This window comes from Oncorhynchus kisutch, linkage group LG8, assembly GCF_002021735.2.
Source record: "Oncorhynchus kisutch isolate 150728-3 linkage group LG8, Okis_V2, whole genome shotgun sequence".
Taxonomy (NCBI): domain Eukaryota; kingdom Metazoa; phylum Chordata; class Actinopteri; order Salmoniformes; family Salmonidae; genus Oncorhynchus; species Oncorhynchus kisutch.
In genome coordinates this window covers 7,400,180-7,417,679 of record NC_034181.2, presented here as the reverse complement: position 1 = coordinate 7,417,679, position 17,500 = coordinate 7,400,180, and the positions used below count along the sequence as shown (strand labels likewise).

The 17,500-nt window shown below is 44.5% G+C and overlaps 1 protein-coding gene across 1 annotated transcript in view; it reads left to right on the top strand.

Annotated features, from left to right (window-relative positions):
- LOC109884593 (extracellular matrix protein FRAS1) overlaps nucleotides 1-17,500 on the top strand; it is a gene marked incomplete in the record, with an annotated part of 348,159 nt that overhangs the window by 313,146 nt on the left and 17,513 nt on the right. Inside the window, 11 exon segments of the mRNA XM_031829488.1 lie at nucleotides 1-46; nucleotides 4,645-4,795; nucleotides 6,914-7,073; nucleotides 9,418-9,586; nucleotides 10,110-10,356; nucleotides 11,584-11,928; nucleotides 12,388-12,548; nucleotides 13,551-13,695; nucleotides 13,980-14,185; nucleotides 14,424-14,580; nucleotides 17,354-17,500. The exon segment at nucleotides 1-46 is cut by the window's left edge and continues 68 nt beyond it; the exon segment at nucleotides 17,354-17,500 is cut by the window's right edge and continues 54 nt beyond it. Coding sequence (XP_031685348.1) covers nucleotides 1-46; nucleotides 4,645-4,795; nucleotides 6,914-7,073; nucleotides 9,418-9,586; nucleotides 10,110-10,356; nucleotides 11,584-11,928; nucleotides 12,388-12,548; nucleotides 13,551-13,695; nucleotides 13,980-14,185; nucleotides 14,424-14,580; nucleotides 17,354-17,500 — 1,934 coding nt within the window.

The window sequence follows — 17,500 nt, the reverse complement described above, 5'->3', positions numbered from 1 at the left end:
CGTCACAAACCTGGGTCTGCAGTGGCTGGAGTACATGGACAACAAGGTAAATACCATACAATACAATACCGTACCACACCATACTATATAATACCAAAACATACCATATAATACCATACCATATAATACCATACCATACCATATATTACCATACCATACCATATATTACCATACCATATAATACCATACCATACCATATAATACCATACCATACCATATAATACCATACCATACCATATAATACCATACTATATAATACCAAAACATACCATATAATACCATACCATATAATACCATACCATACCATATAATACCATACCATACCATATAATACCATACCATATAATACCATACCATACCATATAATACCATACCATATAATACCATACCATATAATACCATACCATACCATATAATACCATACCATATAATACCATACCATACCATACCATACCATACCATATAATACCATACCATATAATACCATACCATACCATATAATACCATACCATATAATACCATATAATACCATACCATACCATATAATACCATACCATATAATACCATACCATACCATATAATACCATACCATATAATACCATACCATATAATACCATACCATATAATACCATACCATATAATACCATACCATATAATACCATACCATACCATAATACCATACCATATAATACCATACCATATAATACCATACCATACCATATAATACCATACCATATAATACCATACCATATAATACCATACCATATAATACCATACCATATAATACCATACCATATAATACCATACCATACCATACCATATAATACCATACCATATAATACCATACCATATAATACCATACCATATAATACCATACCATATAATACCATACCATATAATACCATACCATACCATACCATATAATACCATACCATATAATACCATACCATACCATATAATACCATACCATATAATACCATACCATACCATATAAGTCAGGGTAGTCAGGATTCTAGCAGCCGTGTTTAGCAATAATTGAAGTTTATTTAGTGCTTTATCTGGGTAGCCGGAAGGTTAAGCATTGCAGTAGTCTAACCTAGAAGTAACAAAAGCATGGATTCAATGCATCATTTTTGGACAGAAAGTTTCAGATTTTTGCAATGTTACGTAGATGGAAAAAAAGCTGTCCTTGAAACAGTCTTGATATGTTCGTCAAAAGAGAGATCAGGGTCCAGAGTAATGCCGAGGTTCTTCACAGTTTTATTTGAGGCGACTGTATATCCATCAAGATTAATTGTCAGATTCAACAGAAGATCTCTTTGTTTCTTGGGACCTAAAACAAGCATCTCTGTTTTATCTGAGTTTAAAAGTAGAAAGTTTGCAGCCAACCACTTCCTAATGTCTGAAACACAGGCTTCTAGCGAGGGCAATTTTGGGGCTTCACCATGTTTCATTGAAATGTACAGCTGTGTGTCATCCTCATAGCAGTGAAAGTTAACATTATGTTTTCGAATGACATCCCCAAGAGGTAAAATATATAGTGAAAACAATAGTGGTCCTAAAACGGAACCTTGAGGAACACCGACATTTACAGTTAATTTGTCAGAAGACAAAACCATTCACAGAGACAAACTTATGTCTTTCCGACAGATAAGATCTAAACCAGGCCAGAACTTGTCCGTGTAGACCAATTTGGGTTTCCAATCTCTCCAAAAGAGTGTGGTGATCGATGGGATCAAAAGCAGCACTAAGGTCTAGGAGCACGAGGACAGATGCAGAGTCTCGGTCTGACGCCATTAAAAGGTCATTTACCACCTTCACGAGTGCAGTCTCAGTGCAATGATGGGGTCTTAAACCAGACTGAAGCATTTCGTATTCATTGTTTGTCTTCAGGAAGGCTGTGAGTTGCTGCGCAACAGCGTTTTCAATTTTTTTTGAGAGGAATGGAAGATTAGATATAGGCCGATAGTTTTTTATATTTTATGGGTCAAGGTTTAGCTTTTTCAAGAGATGCTTTATTACTGCCACTTTTAGTGAGTTTGGTACACATCCGATGGATAGAGAGCCATTTATTATGTTCAACATAGGAGGGCCAAGCACAGGAAGCAGCTCTTTCAGTAGTTTAGTTGGAATTGGGTCCAGTATGCAGCTTGAAGCTTGATATGCAGCATATCATACCATATAATATCATACCACACCATACATACCACATCGTCAGGAGTACACAGACAACAAGGTAAAACAGGCTTGTCACCTTTGGAGTGCACTACTTTTGACCAGGGCCCAGGCTAGTCACCCGGTTTCACTATTTTCTGTCATTGTGGGTGTCTACAATAACAAAATACATTGTAATTATAGGAAACAAAATATGAATCAAATCAAATCAAATTGTATTTGTCACATGCGCCGAATACAACAGGAGTAAACCTTACCGTGAAATGCTTACTTACAAGCCCTTAACCAACAATGTAGTTAAATAAATATAGAATTGACTAGGTTGAATATAATTTAATAGCCAGGGTAGATCCACCTATGTTAATATAATATGATTGCATGGCTAGGCCTATCTGCATTCCGTTTGTGTTACGCTCGCGCCCCCTGCTGGTGTTAGATGGAGGTACAGGTGCAGTTTAATTAAACCCCGTTTCTCATATTGATTTTCCCGGAGCACTATACTACGTATGTGGTTTGAGGAGTTAGCGAGTTAACTTTGGTCAACTCTGAGTTCAACTCGGGATAACCGGTACCACGAATGTGGCTCAAACCTTTTTAGCCAGGTACATTTCTATGGCAATGACTCTTTCAGAACGAACCTGCTCCGGGACATCCTGAATGAAGTGTCTGAGATCCGAGTTGAAGACCAGTGACATCAGATTCCCACCCTCTCACAAAGATTGTGTCATCCCCTTCAGTTGACGGAGGGGGACTAAGGGACTAATAGCATATTTTATTAATCAAATCACATGTTTTTGTGCGTAAAAAAAATTGTAAAGTTAAAATAATAATTTCATTACGGATTTAGTAATGACAAATCAAATTGTATTTCGCACATGCGCTGAATACAACAGGTAGACCTTACAGTGAAAAGCGTACTTACAAGTCCTTAACCAACAGGTGTAGTAGACCTTACAGTGAAAAGCGTACTTACACGTCCTTAACCAACAGGTGTAGTAGACCTTACAGTGAAAAGCGTACTTACACGTCCTTAACCAACAGGTGTAGTAGACCTTACAGTGAAAAGCGTACTTACACGTCCTTAACCAACAGGTGTAGTAGACCTTACAGTGAAAAGCGTACTTACACGCCCTTAACCAACAGGTGTAGTAGACCTTACAGTGAAAAGCGTACTTACACGTCCTTAACCAACAGGTGTAGTAGACCTTACAGTGAAAAGCGTACTTACACGTCCTTAACCAACAATGCAGTTCAAGATATATAGTTAATAAAATATTTATTAAATAAACAAAAGTAAATAAAAAAATGAATGAATCAAAACGTAACACAAAAAATGTACATAACAATAACGAGGCTATATACAGGGTACCGGTACTGAGTCAATGTGCGGGGGTTCACGTTAATCAAGGTCATTTGTATAGTGACTATGCATCAATTATAAACAACGAGTAGCAGCAGTAAAAACAAGGGGGGGGGGGGGGGGGGGGTCAATGTAGATAGTCAGGGTGGCCATTTGATTAGTTGTTCAGCAGTCTTATGGCTTGGGGTTCGAAGCTGTTAAGGAGCCTTTTGGTCCCAGACTTGGCGCTCCGGTTATCGCTTGCCGTGCGGTAGTAGAGAGAGCAGTCTATGACTTGGGTGACTGGAGTATTTGACCATTTTCTGGACCTTCCTCTGATACCGCCTAATATATAGCTCCTGGATGTCAGGAAGCCTGGCCCCCAGTGATGTGCTGGGCTGTACGCACTACCCTCTGTAAGCGCCTTCCGGTCAGATTCCGAGCGGTTACCATGGTGCAGCTGTAGAACTTTTTGAAACCTCAACGCACAATAAAACTTTTGTATGACTTAAAAAATATAGACATTTTATCGACACGAGTGGGACAAAAAGTGCTCGTGCATTGATAAGCTCACCAAAGATGGAATTGATGATGTGATAAAATAAAGACTGCACTTCTAAAAACCTATTTGCATGATTACTGTTCTTTCATTTTGATTTCGGCACAATTGAAAATGCGGCACTGATTCGCCCATGGATTGATGTTTCAGCGTTGTCGCAATGAAGACTTTGGCATTCTACTAGCCATGTGCAAAGTGCACGCCCAATTACAAGCCTGCTAGGCTGCTAGAGTTAACAGCAGGCAGATGAGCAATATCCACCACCAACTGAAGCTGGCTAACTGAAACTGGCTAACTGAAACTGGCTAACTTTAGAAAACCTTAAGTAGATTGTAGTATACCCCTACTGGACAATACATTTGATTGATTGACTGACTGATGTTTATTTCTATACTATAACTGATTGATTGTCTGACTGATGTTTATTTCTATACTATAACTGATTGATTGACTGACTGATGTTTATTTCTATACTATAACTGATTGATTGACTGACTGATTTTTATTTCTACACTGTAACTTATTGATTGATTGATTGACTGACTGACTGACTGATTGATTGATGTTGCAGGCCACCAACCTGATCAGTAAGAAGGAGCTGTTGACCATGGACCCAGACACCGACGATGGTCAGCTGGTCTATGAGGTCACAGCAGAGCCTAAACACGGGTTCCTGGAGAGCAAACTGAAACCTGGGGCTCCTATCACCTCCTTCACACAAGGTATGGTGTGTGTTTGTATGTGTGTATGTGGGGTGGGGTGGGGGGGGGGGTTTGTCTGTGTGCGAGCGGCAGGGCAGTGCACAAAACTTTCATTGGGCAGGAGCTTAAACTGGAACCCCCCCCTTAAAAAAAACGAACGACTCATCATTTATATCTCGAAAGTCATAACAAACCAACTGTCTCTGTAGCAACACACTTTCATTGTTTTTGGCCTATTTATTTCTCCGACACACTCGTCACAAACTGTAAGCCAGCTAGTTACACTGCCTCCTAAAGACGTGATCAACATCAGGAACAGAGGGTGGGCTGTCAGCTGATCGTTGATGGTTAATGTACATCTGCTAGTTAGCTAGTTATCTACTGATTGTGATTTATCTTTAATGCTCTTAAAATAATAACTTTAGATAATATTCATATTTTTCTAACTCAAGATATATGGCTGGGTGGCTTGTGTGAATATTTTAGTATATGGAGGTGACTTAGAGTTTAGACTAACTGTGTTGCTGCTGCCGACTGAGGAAGGGATGGAGTTGGGTCTGAGCGAGGGTTGTTGAAGTAGCAGCTCTTCTCTGCCTCTCTCTGCTGCCAGACCGAATCAAGTGATATGTTAATCACATGTTATGCTGCTGTGGCAAAACGGTTGATGTTTAAACTAGGTAGCTAGCTACCGTAAAACGTCAATTAAACGCATATTCTCAAATACCCGCTTGTCCCTTTTAATAGCCAGGCAATGGCACACATTTCAGCAAATAAACGCCTGTTTCAAATAAATGGCACGTTTAAATAAATTGTTTATGAGTTTTAATGTTTGATTTCACATTAAATAATTCAGTAATGACTCTGAAAAATTATTGCAATCATGTGTTTTTATCGGCAGTAAGAAACTGCTAGCCGCTTCCCGGGTGGCGCAGTGGTTAAGGGCGCTGTACTGCAGCGCCAGCTGTGCCACCAGAGACTCTGGAAATTAAGAAATGTATTAAAATGCTGGAATTGAATGCTGAATTAAACAATTTTGCTATGCATGGGAAGCTAGGAGCCATTTATGTGTTGTTGTGAGTTGTATTTCTTCCCTGTTAGCTAGTGATAGGTAGTAGTCTCGGAAATCCCAGACTTTAAGCAGCAGTAATAGGTTTGGGGAGGATGTCAGATTCTCTTGGACATTTTTTTTGGGGGGGGGGGGGGGGGGATCATTCTGGGGAGGGTCTTCTTCAGACAGAAAACTCTCCCAACAAATCATGAGTTTTGGTAGGCGGACCAAGCCTGAAAAATATAACTATTTCCGTAGCCTGTCTCAATACGGCGCGATTTGAAACCAAAGTTTGCAGGAAAACCCTTTGCCGTGGTTTTTAGTAATAGATGATTCAAACAAGCAAAATAACCTCTGCGTTCTCCATCTCACTAGCTAGCTAGCTACTACCTTGTGTCTGGCGGGGATGTTTGCACTAGGGCATCAAGTGGACAAGGCGGTGACGGTCTTCCCTGTTCCAACTCTCTGTCCCAGCTGGACGTGTATGCTGTGGAACAGTGGTACATTGTGGGAGGCAACCCATCTGTCTAGAAAGACTAGATAGGCCGAGCATCACTTTCACTATCTATCTGAAAATTCGCCATTTCCTAGCAACGTTTACCTGCTAGATTCAGAAGCTTGAAAACCCCATTAGAGAAAAAAAGCTTGAAAAAAATGTATTAAACTGAACATCATTTATATGATGTTATTTAAAAAATATTTATAATATTTTTTTCTGTCGAATATAATAGTTTCAGTGTAGTTTTAGTTTTTAATTACTGACCACAACCACACAATTATTGACCACAACCACACAACTATTGACCACAGCCTGTTTCAGTTTTAGTTTATTATAATAAACTTGACCATCACCTAAAAGGGCACTTGGTGAGTGGGAGGGCAAAGGGGCATGTGCTTGGCACAGGTTGACTCCTATCTGTGCACGTGCCTGGTGTGCAAGCATCTACTCACCAGAGTGACCAAACTAAACATTCTGATTATTTTCTTCTTATTCAGTGATTTCTGTCTTAAAAACGTGTCCCTTTTAATTGGAAGTGATATTGTTCTAACGTCATCCTAACATTGTGCTAACGTCGTCCCCTGCCCTCCAGCTGACGTTAACCTGGGCTTGATCCGCTACGTGCTCCATGAGGATAGCCTGACAGAGACCGTGGACAACTTTAAGTTCCTGGTGAAAGACAGCAAGCCCAACGTTGTCTCTGATAACCTGTTCCATATCCAGTGGTCCCTCATCAGCTTCCAGCACAGGAGGTGAGAGAAACAAGGCTGTTCTTCACAGTACATCTTTTCTGTCACAAGTATTGGCCCAGAGATTTTCTTGACCATGTGACTGGAATGGGAAGAAACTTCAGACTCTTCCTGAGCTAATTCAAAACTTGTGTATGTTTAAGACATCCATTCATATTATGGTGGCAGGTAGCCTAGTGGTTAGAGTGTAGAGGTGGCAGGGTAGCCTAGTGGTTAGAGTGTAGAGGTGGCAGGTAGCCTAGTGGTTAGAGTGTAGAGGTGGCAGGTAGCCTAGTGGTTAGAGTGTAGAGGCGGCAGGGTAGCCTAGTGGTTAGAGTGTAGAGGTGGCAGGGTAGCCTAGTGGTTAGAGTGTAGAGGTGGCAGGTAGCCTAGTGGTTAGAGTGTAGAGGTGGCAGCGTAGCCTAGTGGTTAGAGTGTAGAGGTGGCAGGTAGCCTAGTGGTTAGAGTGTAGAGGTGGCAGCGTAGCCTAGTGGTTAGAGTGTAGAGGTGGCAGGTAGCCTAGTGGTTAGAGTGTAGAGGTGGCAGGTAGCCTAGTGGTTAGAGTGTAGAGGTGGCAGCGTAGCCTAGTGGTTAGAGTGTAGAGGTGGCAGGTAGCCTAGTGGTTAGAGTGTAGAGGTGGCAGGTAGCCTAGTGGTTAGAGTGTAGAGGTGGCAGGGTAGCCTAGTGGTTAGAGTGTAGAGGTGGCAGGGTAGCCTAGTGGTTAGAGTGTAGAGGGGGCAGGGTAGCCTAGTGGTTAGAGTGTAGAGGTGGCAGGGTAGCCTAGTGGTTAGAGTGTAGAGGCGGCAGGGTAGCCTAGTGGTTAGAGTGTAGAGGTGGCAGGGTAGCCTAGTGGTTAGAGTGTAGAGGTGGCAGGTAGCCTAGTGGTTAGAGTGTAGAGGTGGCAGCGTAGCCTAGTGGTTAGAGTGTAGAGGTGGCAGGTAGCCTAGTGGTTAGAGTGTAGAGGTGGCAGCGTAGCCTAGTGGTTAGAGTGTAGAGGTGGCAGGTAGCCTAGTGGTTAGAGTGTAGAGGTGGCAGGTAGCCTAGTGGTTAGAGTGTAGAGGTGGCAGCGTAGCCTAGTGGTTAGAGTGTAGAGGTGGCAGGTAGCCTAGTGGTTAGAGTGTAGAGGTGGCAGGTAGCCTAGTGGTTAGAGTGTAGAGGTGGCAGGGTAGCCTAGTGGTTAGAGTGTAGAGGTGGCAGGGTAGCCTAGTGGTTAGAGTGTAGAGGGGGCAGGGTAGCCTAGTGGTTAGAGTGTAGAGGTGGCAGGGTAGCCTAGTGGTTAGAGTGTAGAGGTGGCAGGTAGCCTAGTGGTTAGAGTGTAGAGGTGGCAGGTAGCCTAGTGGTTAGAGTGTAGGGGCGGCAGGGTAGCCTAGTGGTTAGAGTGTAGAGGTGGCAGGGTAGCCTAGTGGTTAGAGTGTAGAGGTGGCAGCGTAGCCTAGTGGTTAGAGTGTAGAGGTGGCAGGTAGCCTAGTGGTTAGAGTGTAGAGGTGGCAGGTAGCCTAGTGGTTAGAGTGTAGAGGTGGCAGGTAGCCTAGTGGTTAGAGTGTAGAGGTGGCAGGTAGCCTAGTGGTTAGAGTGTAGAGGTGGCAGGTAGCCTAGTGGTTAGAGTGTAGGGGCGGCAGGGTAGCCTAGTGGTTAGAGTGTAGGGGCGGCAGGGTAGCCTAGTGGTTAGAGTGTAGAGGTGGCAGGTAGCCTAGTGGTTAGAGTGTAGAGGTGGCAGGTAGCCTAGTGGTTAGAGTGTAGGGGCGGCAGGGTAGCCTAGTGGTTAGAGTGTAGGGGCGGCAGTGTAGCCTAGTGGTTAGAGTGTAGAGGTGGCAGGTAGCCTAGTGGTTAGAGTGTAGGGGCGGCAGGGTAGCCTAGTGGTTAGAGTGTAGAGGTGGCAGGTAGCCTAGTGGTTAGAGTGTAGGGGCGGCAGGGTAGCCTAGTGGTTAGAGTGTAGGGGCGGCAGGGTAGCCTAGTGGTTAGAGTGTAGGGGCGGCAGGGTAGCCTAGTGCTTAGAGCGTTGGACTAGTAACCAGCAGGTAGCCTAGTGGTTAGAGCGTTGGACTAGTAACCAGCAGGTAGCCTAGTGCTTAGAGCGTTGGACTAGTAACCGTAAAGGTTGCATGATCGAATCCCCGAGCTGACAAGGTCAAAATCTGTCGTTCTGCCCCCTGAACAAGGCAGTTAAGCCACTGTTCCTAGACCGTCATTGAAAATAAGAATTTATTCTTAATTGACTTGCCTAGTTAAGTAAAAAATGTATGGGTCGCTGTTTTACTCAATTCTCTGCTCTCACTGGCCACAAAGTCCGTTTCAGCTATTATACTGTATACTGTATCTCTCAAAAAACTGTATGTTTAGGTGACTGAGGCCCTCTGTTCCCATACAGCTACAATGTGAGTGAGAAGGCTGGCACGGTGTCAGTCACAGTGAAGAGGACGGGCAACCTGAACCAGTATGCCATCGTGCTGTGTCGTACGGAACAGGGCACCGCCACCTCCACCTCCAGCGTGGGATCTCGTCCCGGGCAGCAGGACTACGTGGAGTACGCTGGACAGGTACGGGCAACACTACACTGGCATCGCCACCTTGGCATTGTTTTATTAAAATGGGCAACACTACACTGGCATCGCCACCTTGGCATTGTTTCATTAAAACGGGCATCACTACACTGGCATCGCCACCTTCCATTGTTTTATTAAAACGGGCATCACTACACTGGCATCGCCACCTTGGCATTGTTTTATTAAAAGTACTGTCCGTTATTAGCGTTAGCGTTATCCGTTATTATCTCTAGGTTTCTTCCTAGGTTCTGGCCTTTCTAGGGAGTTTTTCCTAGCCACCGTGCTTCTACACCTGCATTGCTTGCTGTTTGGGGTTTTAGGCTGGGTTTCTGTACAGCACTTTGAGATATCAGCTGATGTACGAAGGGCTATATAAATACATTTGATTTGATATTATACAATATAAAAACACAACATGTTTTACAGGATAAATGAGACAATTAGACATTTCATGTAAATCCTGTGTTTAGAAGAAATGGCCACAAAACGTGTCTCTTCTCTCTCTCTCTCTCTCCAGGTCCAGTTTGACGAGCGGGAGGACACCAAGGTGTGTACCATAGTGATCCAGGACGACAAGGTGTTTGAAGGTGTGGAGAGTTTCCAGGTGGAGCTGAGCATGCCCGTCTACGCCCTCCTGGGTCAGGTGACCCGCGCCAGCGTCAACATCAACGACACCGAAGACGAACCCACGCTGCAGTTTGACAAGAAGATCTACCACGTCAACGAGAGTACCGGGTTCATACACGCCCCCATAGAGAGGAAAGGTATTAACCCTAAACATAACAAACTAGCATGTACATAACCTTAACTCTGCCATGTCAACCAGTACCAGGTTCATACACGCCCCCATAGAGAGGAAAGGTATTAACCCTAAACATAACAAACTAGCATGTACATAACCTTAACTCTGCCATGTCAACCAGTACCAGGTTCATACACGCCCCCATAGAGAGGAAAGGAAAGGAGGATAGTAACCTTAAATCTACAGTACCAGTCAAAAATTTGGACACACCTACTCATTCGTGAATATTTCTTAATTTTTTACTATTTTCTACATTGTAGAATAATAGTGAAGACATCAAAACTATGAAATAACACATATGGAATCATGTAGTAACCAGACAAGTGTTGAACAAATGTTTTGATTGTTCCAAGTAGCCACCCTTTGACTTGATGACAGCTTTGCACACTCTTGGCATTCTCTCAACCAGCTTCACGTGGAATGCTTTTCCAACAGTCTTGAAGGAGTTCACACATATGCCTAGCACTTGTTGGCTGATTTTCCTTCCCTCTACAGTCCAACTCATCCCAAACTATCTCTATTGAGTTGAGGTCGGGTGATTGTGGAGGCCAGGTCATCTGATGCACCACTCCATCACTCTCCTTCTTGGTCAAATAGCCCTTGCACAGTCTAGAGGTGTGTTGGGTCATTGTCCTGTTGAAAAATAAATGATAGTCCCACTAAGCGTAAACCAGATGGGATGGCGTATCGCTGCAGAATGCTGTGGTAGCCATGCTGGTTAAGCTGCCTTGAATTGTAAATAAATCACCAGCAAAGAACCCCACATCGTCGCACCTCCTCCTCCATGCTTCACGGTGGGAACCAGACATGCAGAGATCATCCGTTCACCTACATCAAATTGACCAAAAATCTTATCCAGGAAGTCCAAGAATGTTATCTGGGACCTCAAGGTTGAAGGATTCTAGGATCCTATCTGGGGGGGTCCACAATAATTATCTTGAGCACCCCAAAATCTGAAATGTAATTTTAAAAACATGTATATTAAACAATGGCACATTTTTTATTGAGGAAGTGATTGAATTGAACATTTTATTGACCCCATCAACCCTGTTTAGGATGGCAACCTTAATCTATTCTTCACCTCCCTCTCCCCTTCTTCCTTCCTCCCTTCCTCTGCTCCACTCTTCCTCACCTCTCTTCTTTTCACCCCCCCCCCCCCCCCCCCCCTCTCCCTGTTCTCTCCCTCCAGGTGACACCAGCAGTACGGTCTCGGCTCTCTGTTACACGGTTCCTAAGTCAGCTAAGGGAAGCAGTCCACACGGCCTGGAGTCTGGGTCTGACTATAAGAGTCGAGGTATGACTGGTGACAGCAGGGTCATCTTCGGCCCCGGCGTCTCCATGTCCACCTGCGACGTCAAGCTCATCGACGACAGCGAATACGAACTCTCAGAGGAGTTTGAGCTCCACCTATCGGACGCCTCGGATAACGCCCGCATGGGTGATGTTAAAGTGGCAAAGGTGGTCATTGACGGGCCAAATGATGCTTCGACGGTATCCCTGGGCAACGCTACATTTACGTTCAGCGAGGACGCTGGTGAGAGATTATAAGGTGTTATATAGGCTCACAACAAGTTATGAAGGCTTATAAGCCGTTATTAAGCAGTCTACCTGCAGTAAAGTGTTACTGAGGAAGTTATATCTGTGGTGACTTTACAATCTACGACCTCAAATGTTGGGTTATGCTATAGAGCGGGGATGGACAACTCCAGTCCTTGGGGACTGGAGGGGTGTCACACTTTTGCCCATCCCTAGCAAACACGGCTGATTCAGGTGTGGGGCAAAAGTGTGACACCAATCAGGCCCCCGAGCAATGGAGTTGTCCATACCCGTGCCAGAGTAAAAGGGATTTATTATTAAGTTCATAAGGTATTTCTAAGTTATATTCTTCAAGTATCAATAGATGTATTTCACTGCATGCATTAACCATTGGAGAACAGGAAGTATCCCTAACCTCTGACCTCTAACCCCGTAACGTCTGACCTTTGACTTCCAGGCACCATAGAGATTCCGGTGTTGCGGCAGGGGAGTGACCTGTCGTCAGTGACCTCTGTGTGGTGTGCCACGCGCCCCTCTGATCCCCCCTCTGCCACCCCCGGGGTCGACTACATCCCCTCCTCCAGGAAGGTGGAGTTCAAAGCTGGCAAGACTATGGAGGTACATTTTTGTATTTACCTTTCTTTTAACAGGAAGTCCCATTGAGACCAAGGTCTCTTTAACAGGAAGTCCCATTGAGACCAAGGTCTCTTCAACAGGAAGTCCCATTGAGACCAAGGTCTCTTTAACGGGAAGTCCCATTGAGACCAAGGTCTCTTTAACAGGAAGTCCCATTGAGACCAAGGTCTCTTCAACAGGAAGTCCCATTGAGACCAAGGTCTCTTTAACGGGAAGCCCTGCATGTAAACAATTTACAAAATACAAATATACTAAATTACAAACACTGAAGATAAACAAATACATTCCTTATCAACATTTAAACACCGGGTATGCTAACTCTTACATCTAAAGGATATTAAAGATGTTAGGTACGGTGGGAATTGACCTACGACACCTCAAAGAGGGACAGCCTACTTTCTGGTAACGAATGCATTGATGTGTAGTGAACCTGTCACCTGTAATAAAACTATGTTGCTATGGTAATAGACCGCAGAGTCTATCATTGACTCTAATAGCAGTTATATTTACCAGTTTAATGATACATTTTATGAAATGTCAGATTAGCGTTTTCAAGAGCAGTTATAATTCAAAGCATTTAATCTTCATAGATGTGTTGACATTAGATACAATGTCATTGATATAATACATTTCCTGAAATATTTTCCTCTTGTGTTGCTTTTTGTATTGAGAGTAGGAATTTAGTGTCATGGTCTGTCTCTTTCCCCTTTCCCCTATCTCTCTTCTCTCTCTCTCTTCTCTCTTCTCTCTTCTTTCTCTTCTCTCTCTTCTCTCTCTCTCTCTTCTCTCTCTCTCTCTTCTCTCTCTCTCTCTCTCTCTCTCTCTCTCTCTCTCTCTCTCTCTCTCTCTCTCCTCTCTCTCTCTCTCTCTCTGTTCTCTCTGTCTCTGTCTCTCTCTCTCTTCTCTCTTCTTTCTCTTCTCTCTCTCTTTTCTCTCTCTCTTCTCTCTCTTCTCTCTCTCTCTCTCTCTCTCTCTCTCTCTCAGACGTGCAGTCTGACCATCATGGATGACATTCAGAACCCGGCCATTGAGGGGGCGGAGGCTTTTGTAGTGTTCCTCTCCTCCCCTCAGGGGGCGGTGCTCCTCGAACCCTTCGAAGCCTCCGTGGTCATCACTGATACCTTGGATCGTACGTGTACCAATACCTACCTACACACACTCACACACACATACACGCACACACGCACACGCACGCACGCACACTCACACACACCTGTCTTCTCGGGCAGGGTTTCCAAACTCTAAATAATCAAGCTTGATGATGAGTTGGTTGATTGAGTCAGCTGTGTAGTGCTGGGGGGGGGGACTGAGTTTTGGAAAACAGAGATCTCCATCTGAAATTGTAGTTTCATCGTACAGCACTTCCTCAATCCTAATCCCTACTCATTTACCCCAAAATTGCCATCCTCCCAGTACCCAGCATGCAGTTCGAGAAGACGGCATACAAGGTGAAGGAGAAGGAGGGCGTGCTGAACATCCCCGTCGTTCGAACGGGAGACCTGACGGTCAAGTCCTCTGTCCGCTGCTTCACTCGCACCATGTCTGCCATGGTGATGGACGACTTCGAGGAGAGGAGGAACGCAGACGACTCGCGTATCTCCTTCCTCCAGGGAGAGAAGGTAGGTTCTTTATCAGGCCCACAGATATTCTTCAGTTGTAATAGTTGGTACATATAGCACTCTGTCCAATGGGATAAAAACACAACCTTCTGTATCAAGCACTCCTAGACCAATAATGTTGGCTTTGATGTTATGATGATGATGATGATGTGATGATGATGATGATGTTATGATGATGATGATGATGTTATGATGATGATGATGTGATGATGATGTTATGATGATGATGATGGTCCAGGTAAAAAACTGCACGGTGCACATCAATGACGACTCTGTGTTCGAGCCAGAGGAGGAGTTCCAGTTGCATCTTGGGACGCCGCTGGGGGACCACTGGAGCGGGGCCATGGTGGGAGTTAGTGACATTGTCACGGTAACCATCACTAACGACGAGGACGGTAAGCAACACACAGGCTTCACTGATCTCTGTGCTTTTCTTTTTGAATAGCGAGTTGTACTCGGTCACTAGTGAAAGTCAACACACCCATTACAGTCTTTACAGTTTCCTGCTTTAAAATGACCTCTAAAAAAAGCATTCAACTCGACCCCCCCCCCTCCCTCCACAAAAAAAAAAGATCTACAAAACCTACTACACATCTTCAAGGTGGAAACAAATATATAGACCATTTTCCAAATGAATAACAACAACAAAACAACAACAGTAGATGTCTTGATTGTAACTGTCTTCACACCCCAGAGTTAACACTTGGTGGAAGCACCTTTGGCAGCCATTATGGAGCGGAATGTAGCCTAGTGGTTAGAGTGGGCAGCCATTATGGATCAGCATGTAGCTGAGTGGTTAGAGTGGGCAGCCATTATGGATCAGCATGTAGCCTAGTGGTTAGAGTGGGCAGCCATTATGGAGCAGCATGTAGCCTAGTGGTTAGAGTGGGCAGCCATTATGGAGCAGCATGTAGCTGAGTGGTTAGAGTGGGCAGCCATTATGGGGCAGCATGTAGCTGAGTGGTTAGAGTGGGTAGCCATTATGGAGCGGCATGTAGCCTAGTGGTTAGAGCGGGCAGCCATTATGGAGCGGCATGTAGCTGAGTGGTTAGAGTGGGCAGCCATTATGGAGCAGCATGTAGCTGAGTGGTTAGAGTGGGCAGCCATTATGGAGCGGCATGTAGCCTAGTGGTTAGAGTGGGCAGCCATTATGGAGCAGCATGTAGCCTAGTGGTTAGAGTGGGCAGCCATTATGGAGCAGCATGTAGCCTAGTGGTTAGAGTGGGCAGCCATTATGGATCAGCATGTAGCCTAGTGGTTAGAGTGGGCAGCCATTATGGAGCAGCATGTAGCCTAGTGGTTAGAGTGGACAGCCATTATGGAGCAGCATGTAGCTGAGTGGTTAGAGTGGACAGCCATTATGGATCAGCATGTAGCCTAGTGGTTAGAGTGGACAGCCATTATGGAGCAGCATGTAGCCTAGTGGTTAGAGTGGGCAGCCATTATGGATCAGCGTGTAGCTGAGTGGTTAGAGTGGGCAGCCATTATGGAGCAGTGTGTAGCTGAGTGGTTAGAGTGGGCAGCCATTATGGAGCAGTATGTAGCCGAGTGGTTAGAGCGTTGGGCCAGGAAACTGAAAGGTTGCAGGATCGAAGCCTCCAGCTGACAAGGTAAAACAGTAACCCCACTGTTCCCCTGAACAAGGCAGTTAACCCCACTGTTCCCCTGAACAAGGCAGTTAACCCCACTGTTCCCCTGAACAAGGCAGTTAACCCCACTGTTCCCCTGAACAAGGCAGTTAACCCACTGTTCCCCTGAACAAGGCAGTTAACCCCACTGTTCCCCTGAACAAGGCAGTTAACCCCCCTGTTCCCCTGAACAAGGTAGTTAACCCCACTGTTCCCCTGAACAAGGCAGTTAACCCCACTGTTCCCCTGAACTAGGCAGTTAACCCCACTGTTCCCCTGAACTAGGCAGTTAACCCCACTGTTCCCCTGAACTAGGCAGTTAACCCCACTGTTCCCCTGAACTAGGCAGTTAACCCCACTGTTCCCCTGAACTAGGCAGTTAACCCCACTGTTCCCCTGAACAAGGCAGTTAACCCCACTGTTCCCCTGAACAAGGCAGTTAACCCCACTGTTCCCCTGAACAAGACAGTTAACCCCACTGTTCCCCTGAACAAGGCAGTTAACCCCACTGTTCCCCTGAACAAGGCAGTTAACCCCACTGTTCCCCTGAACAAGACAGTTAACCCCACTGTTCCCCTGAACAAGACAGTTAACCCCACTGTTCCCCTGAACAAGACAGTTAACCCCACTGTTCCCCTGAACAAGGCAGTTAACCCCAATGTTCCCCGGTAGGCTGTCATTGTAAATAAGAATTTGTTCTTAACTGACTTGACTATTTAAAGGTTACATTTTGTAAACAGCTGTGAATAATTTTGAATAAGGTTCTAACAACTCTTAAGGCAACATTATGTCCATTGTTTTTGTCAAAATGTTATTCATTAGGAACGTTGACGATCAATTCTTTTCACTTCGGAAGAAAATATGGTGTAGGTTGTGTAGATCGGAAAAACATACAATTGAATCCCTTTTTAGATGTAATTTTAAGGTAGCAACATGTAAAGACTGTGTAAGGGGTGTGTAAAGACTGTGTAAGGGGTGTGTAAAGACTGTGTAAGGACTGTGTAAGGGGTGTGTAAAGACTGTGTAAGGACTGTGTAAGCACTGTGTAAAGACTGTAAGGGGTGTGTCGACCTTCACTAGCGATCAGTAGAGTTACAAACTCAGAGTTGATAGCTTGAGAACACTGACTTTGTATGGAGAACACTGACTTTGTATAGAGAACACTGACTTTGTATAGAGAACACTGACTTTGTATAGAGAACACTGACTTTGTATAGAGAACACTGACTTTGTATAGAGAACACTGACTTTGTATAGAGAACACTGACTTTGTATGGAGAACACTGACTTTGTATAGAGAACACTGACTTTGTATAGAGAACACTGACTTTGCATAGAGAACACTGACTTTGTATAGAGAACACTGACTTTGTATAGAGAACACTGACTTTGCATAGAGAACACTGACTTTGTACTACATTCCTTAAGATAACGGCAATGTACGACATTCTAAACAGAACCACAGGGCATACTTTTACATAGACAAAAAAAGCTCAGTCAATGTAAAAAAATAAATGCATTGCATGTTCAATTTCCCCAGCCCCCACCATAGAGTTTGAGCAGACGTCGTACCAGGTGAGGGAGCCCCCCGGGCCAGATGGCATCGAGGTGCTTAACATCAAGGTGGTCAGGACAGGAGACCAGGACCGCACCTCCAAGGTCCGTTGCAGCACCCGGGACGGATCAG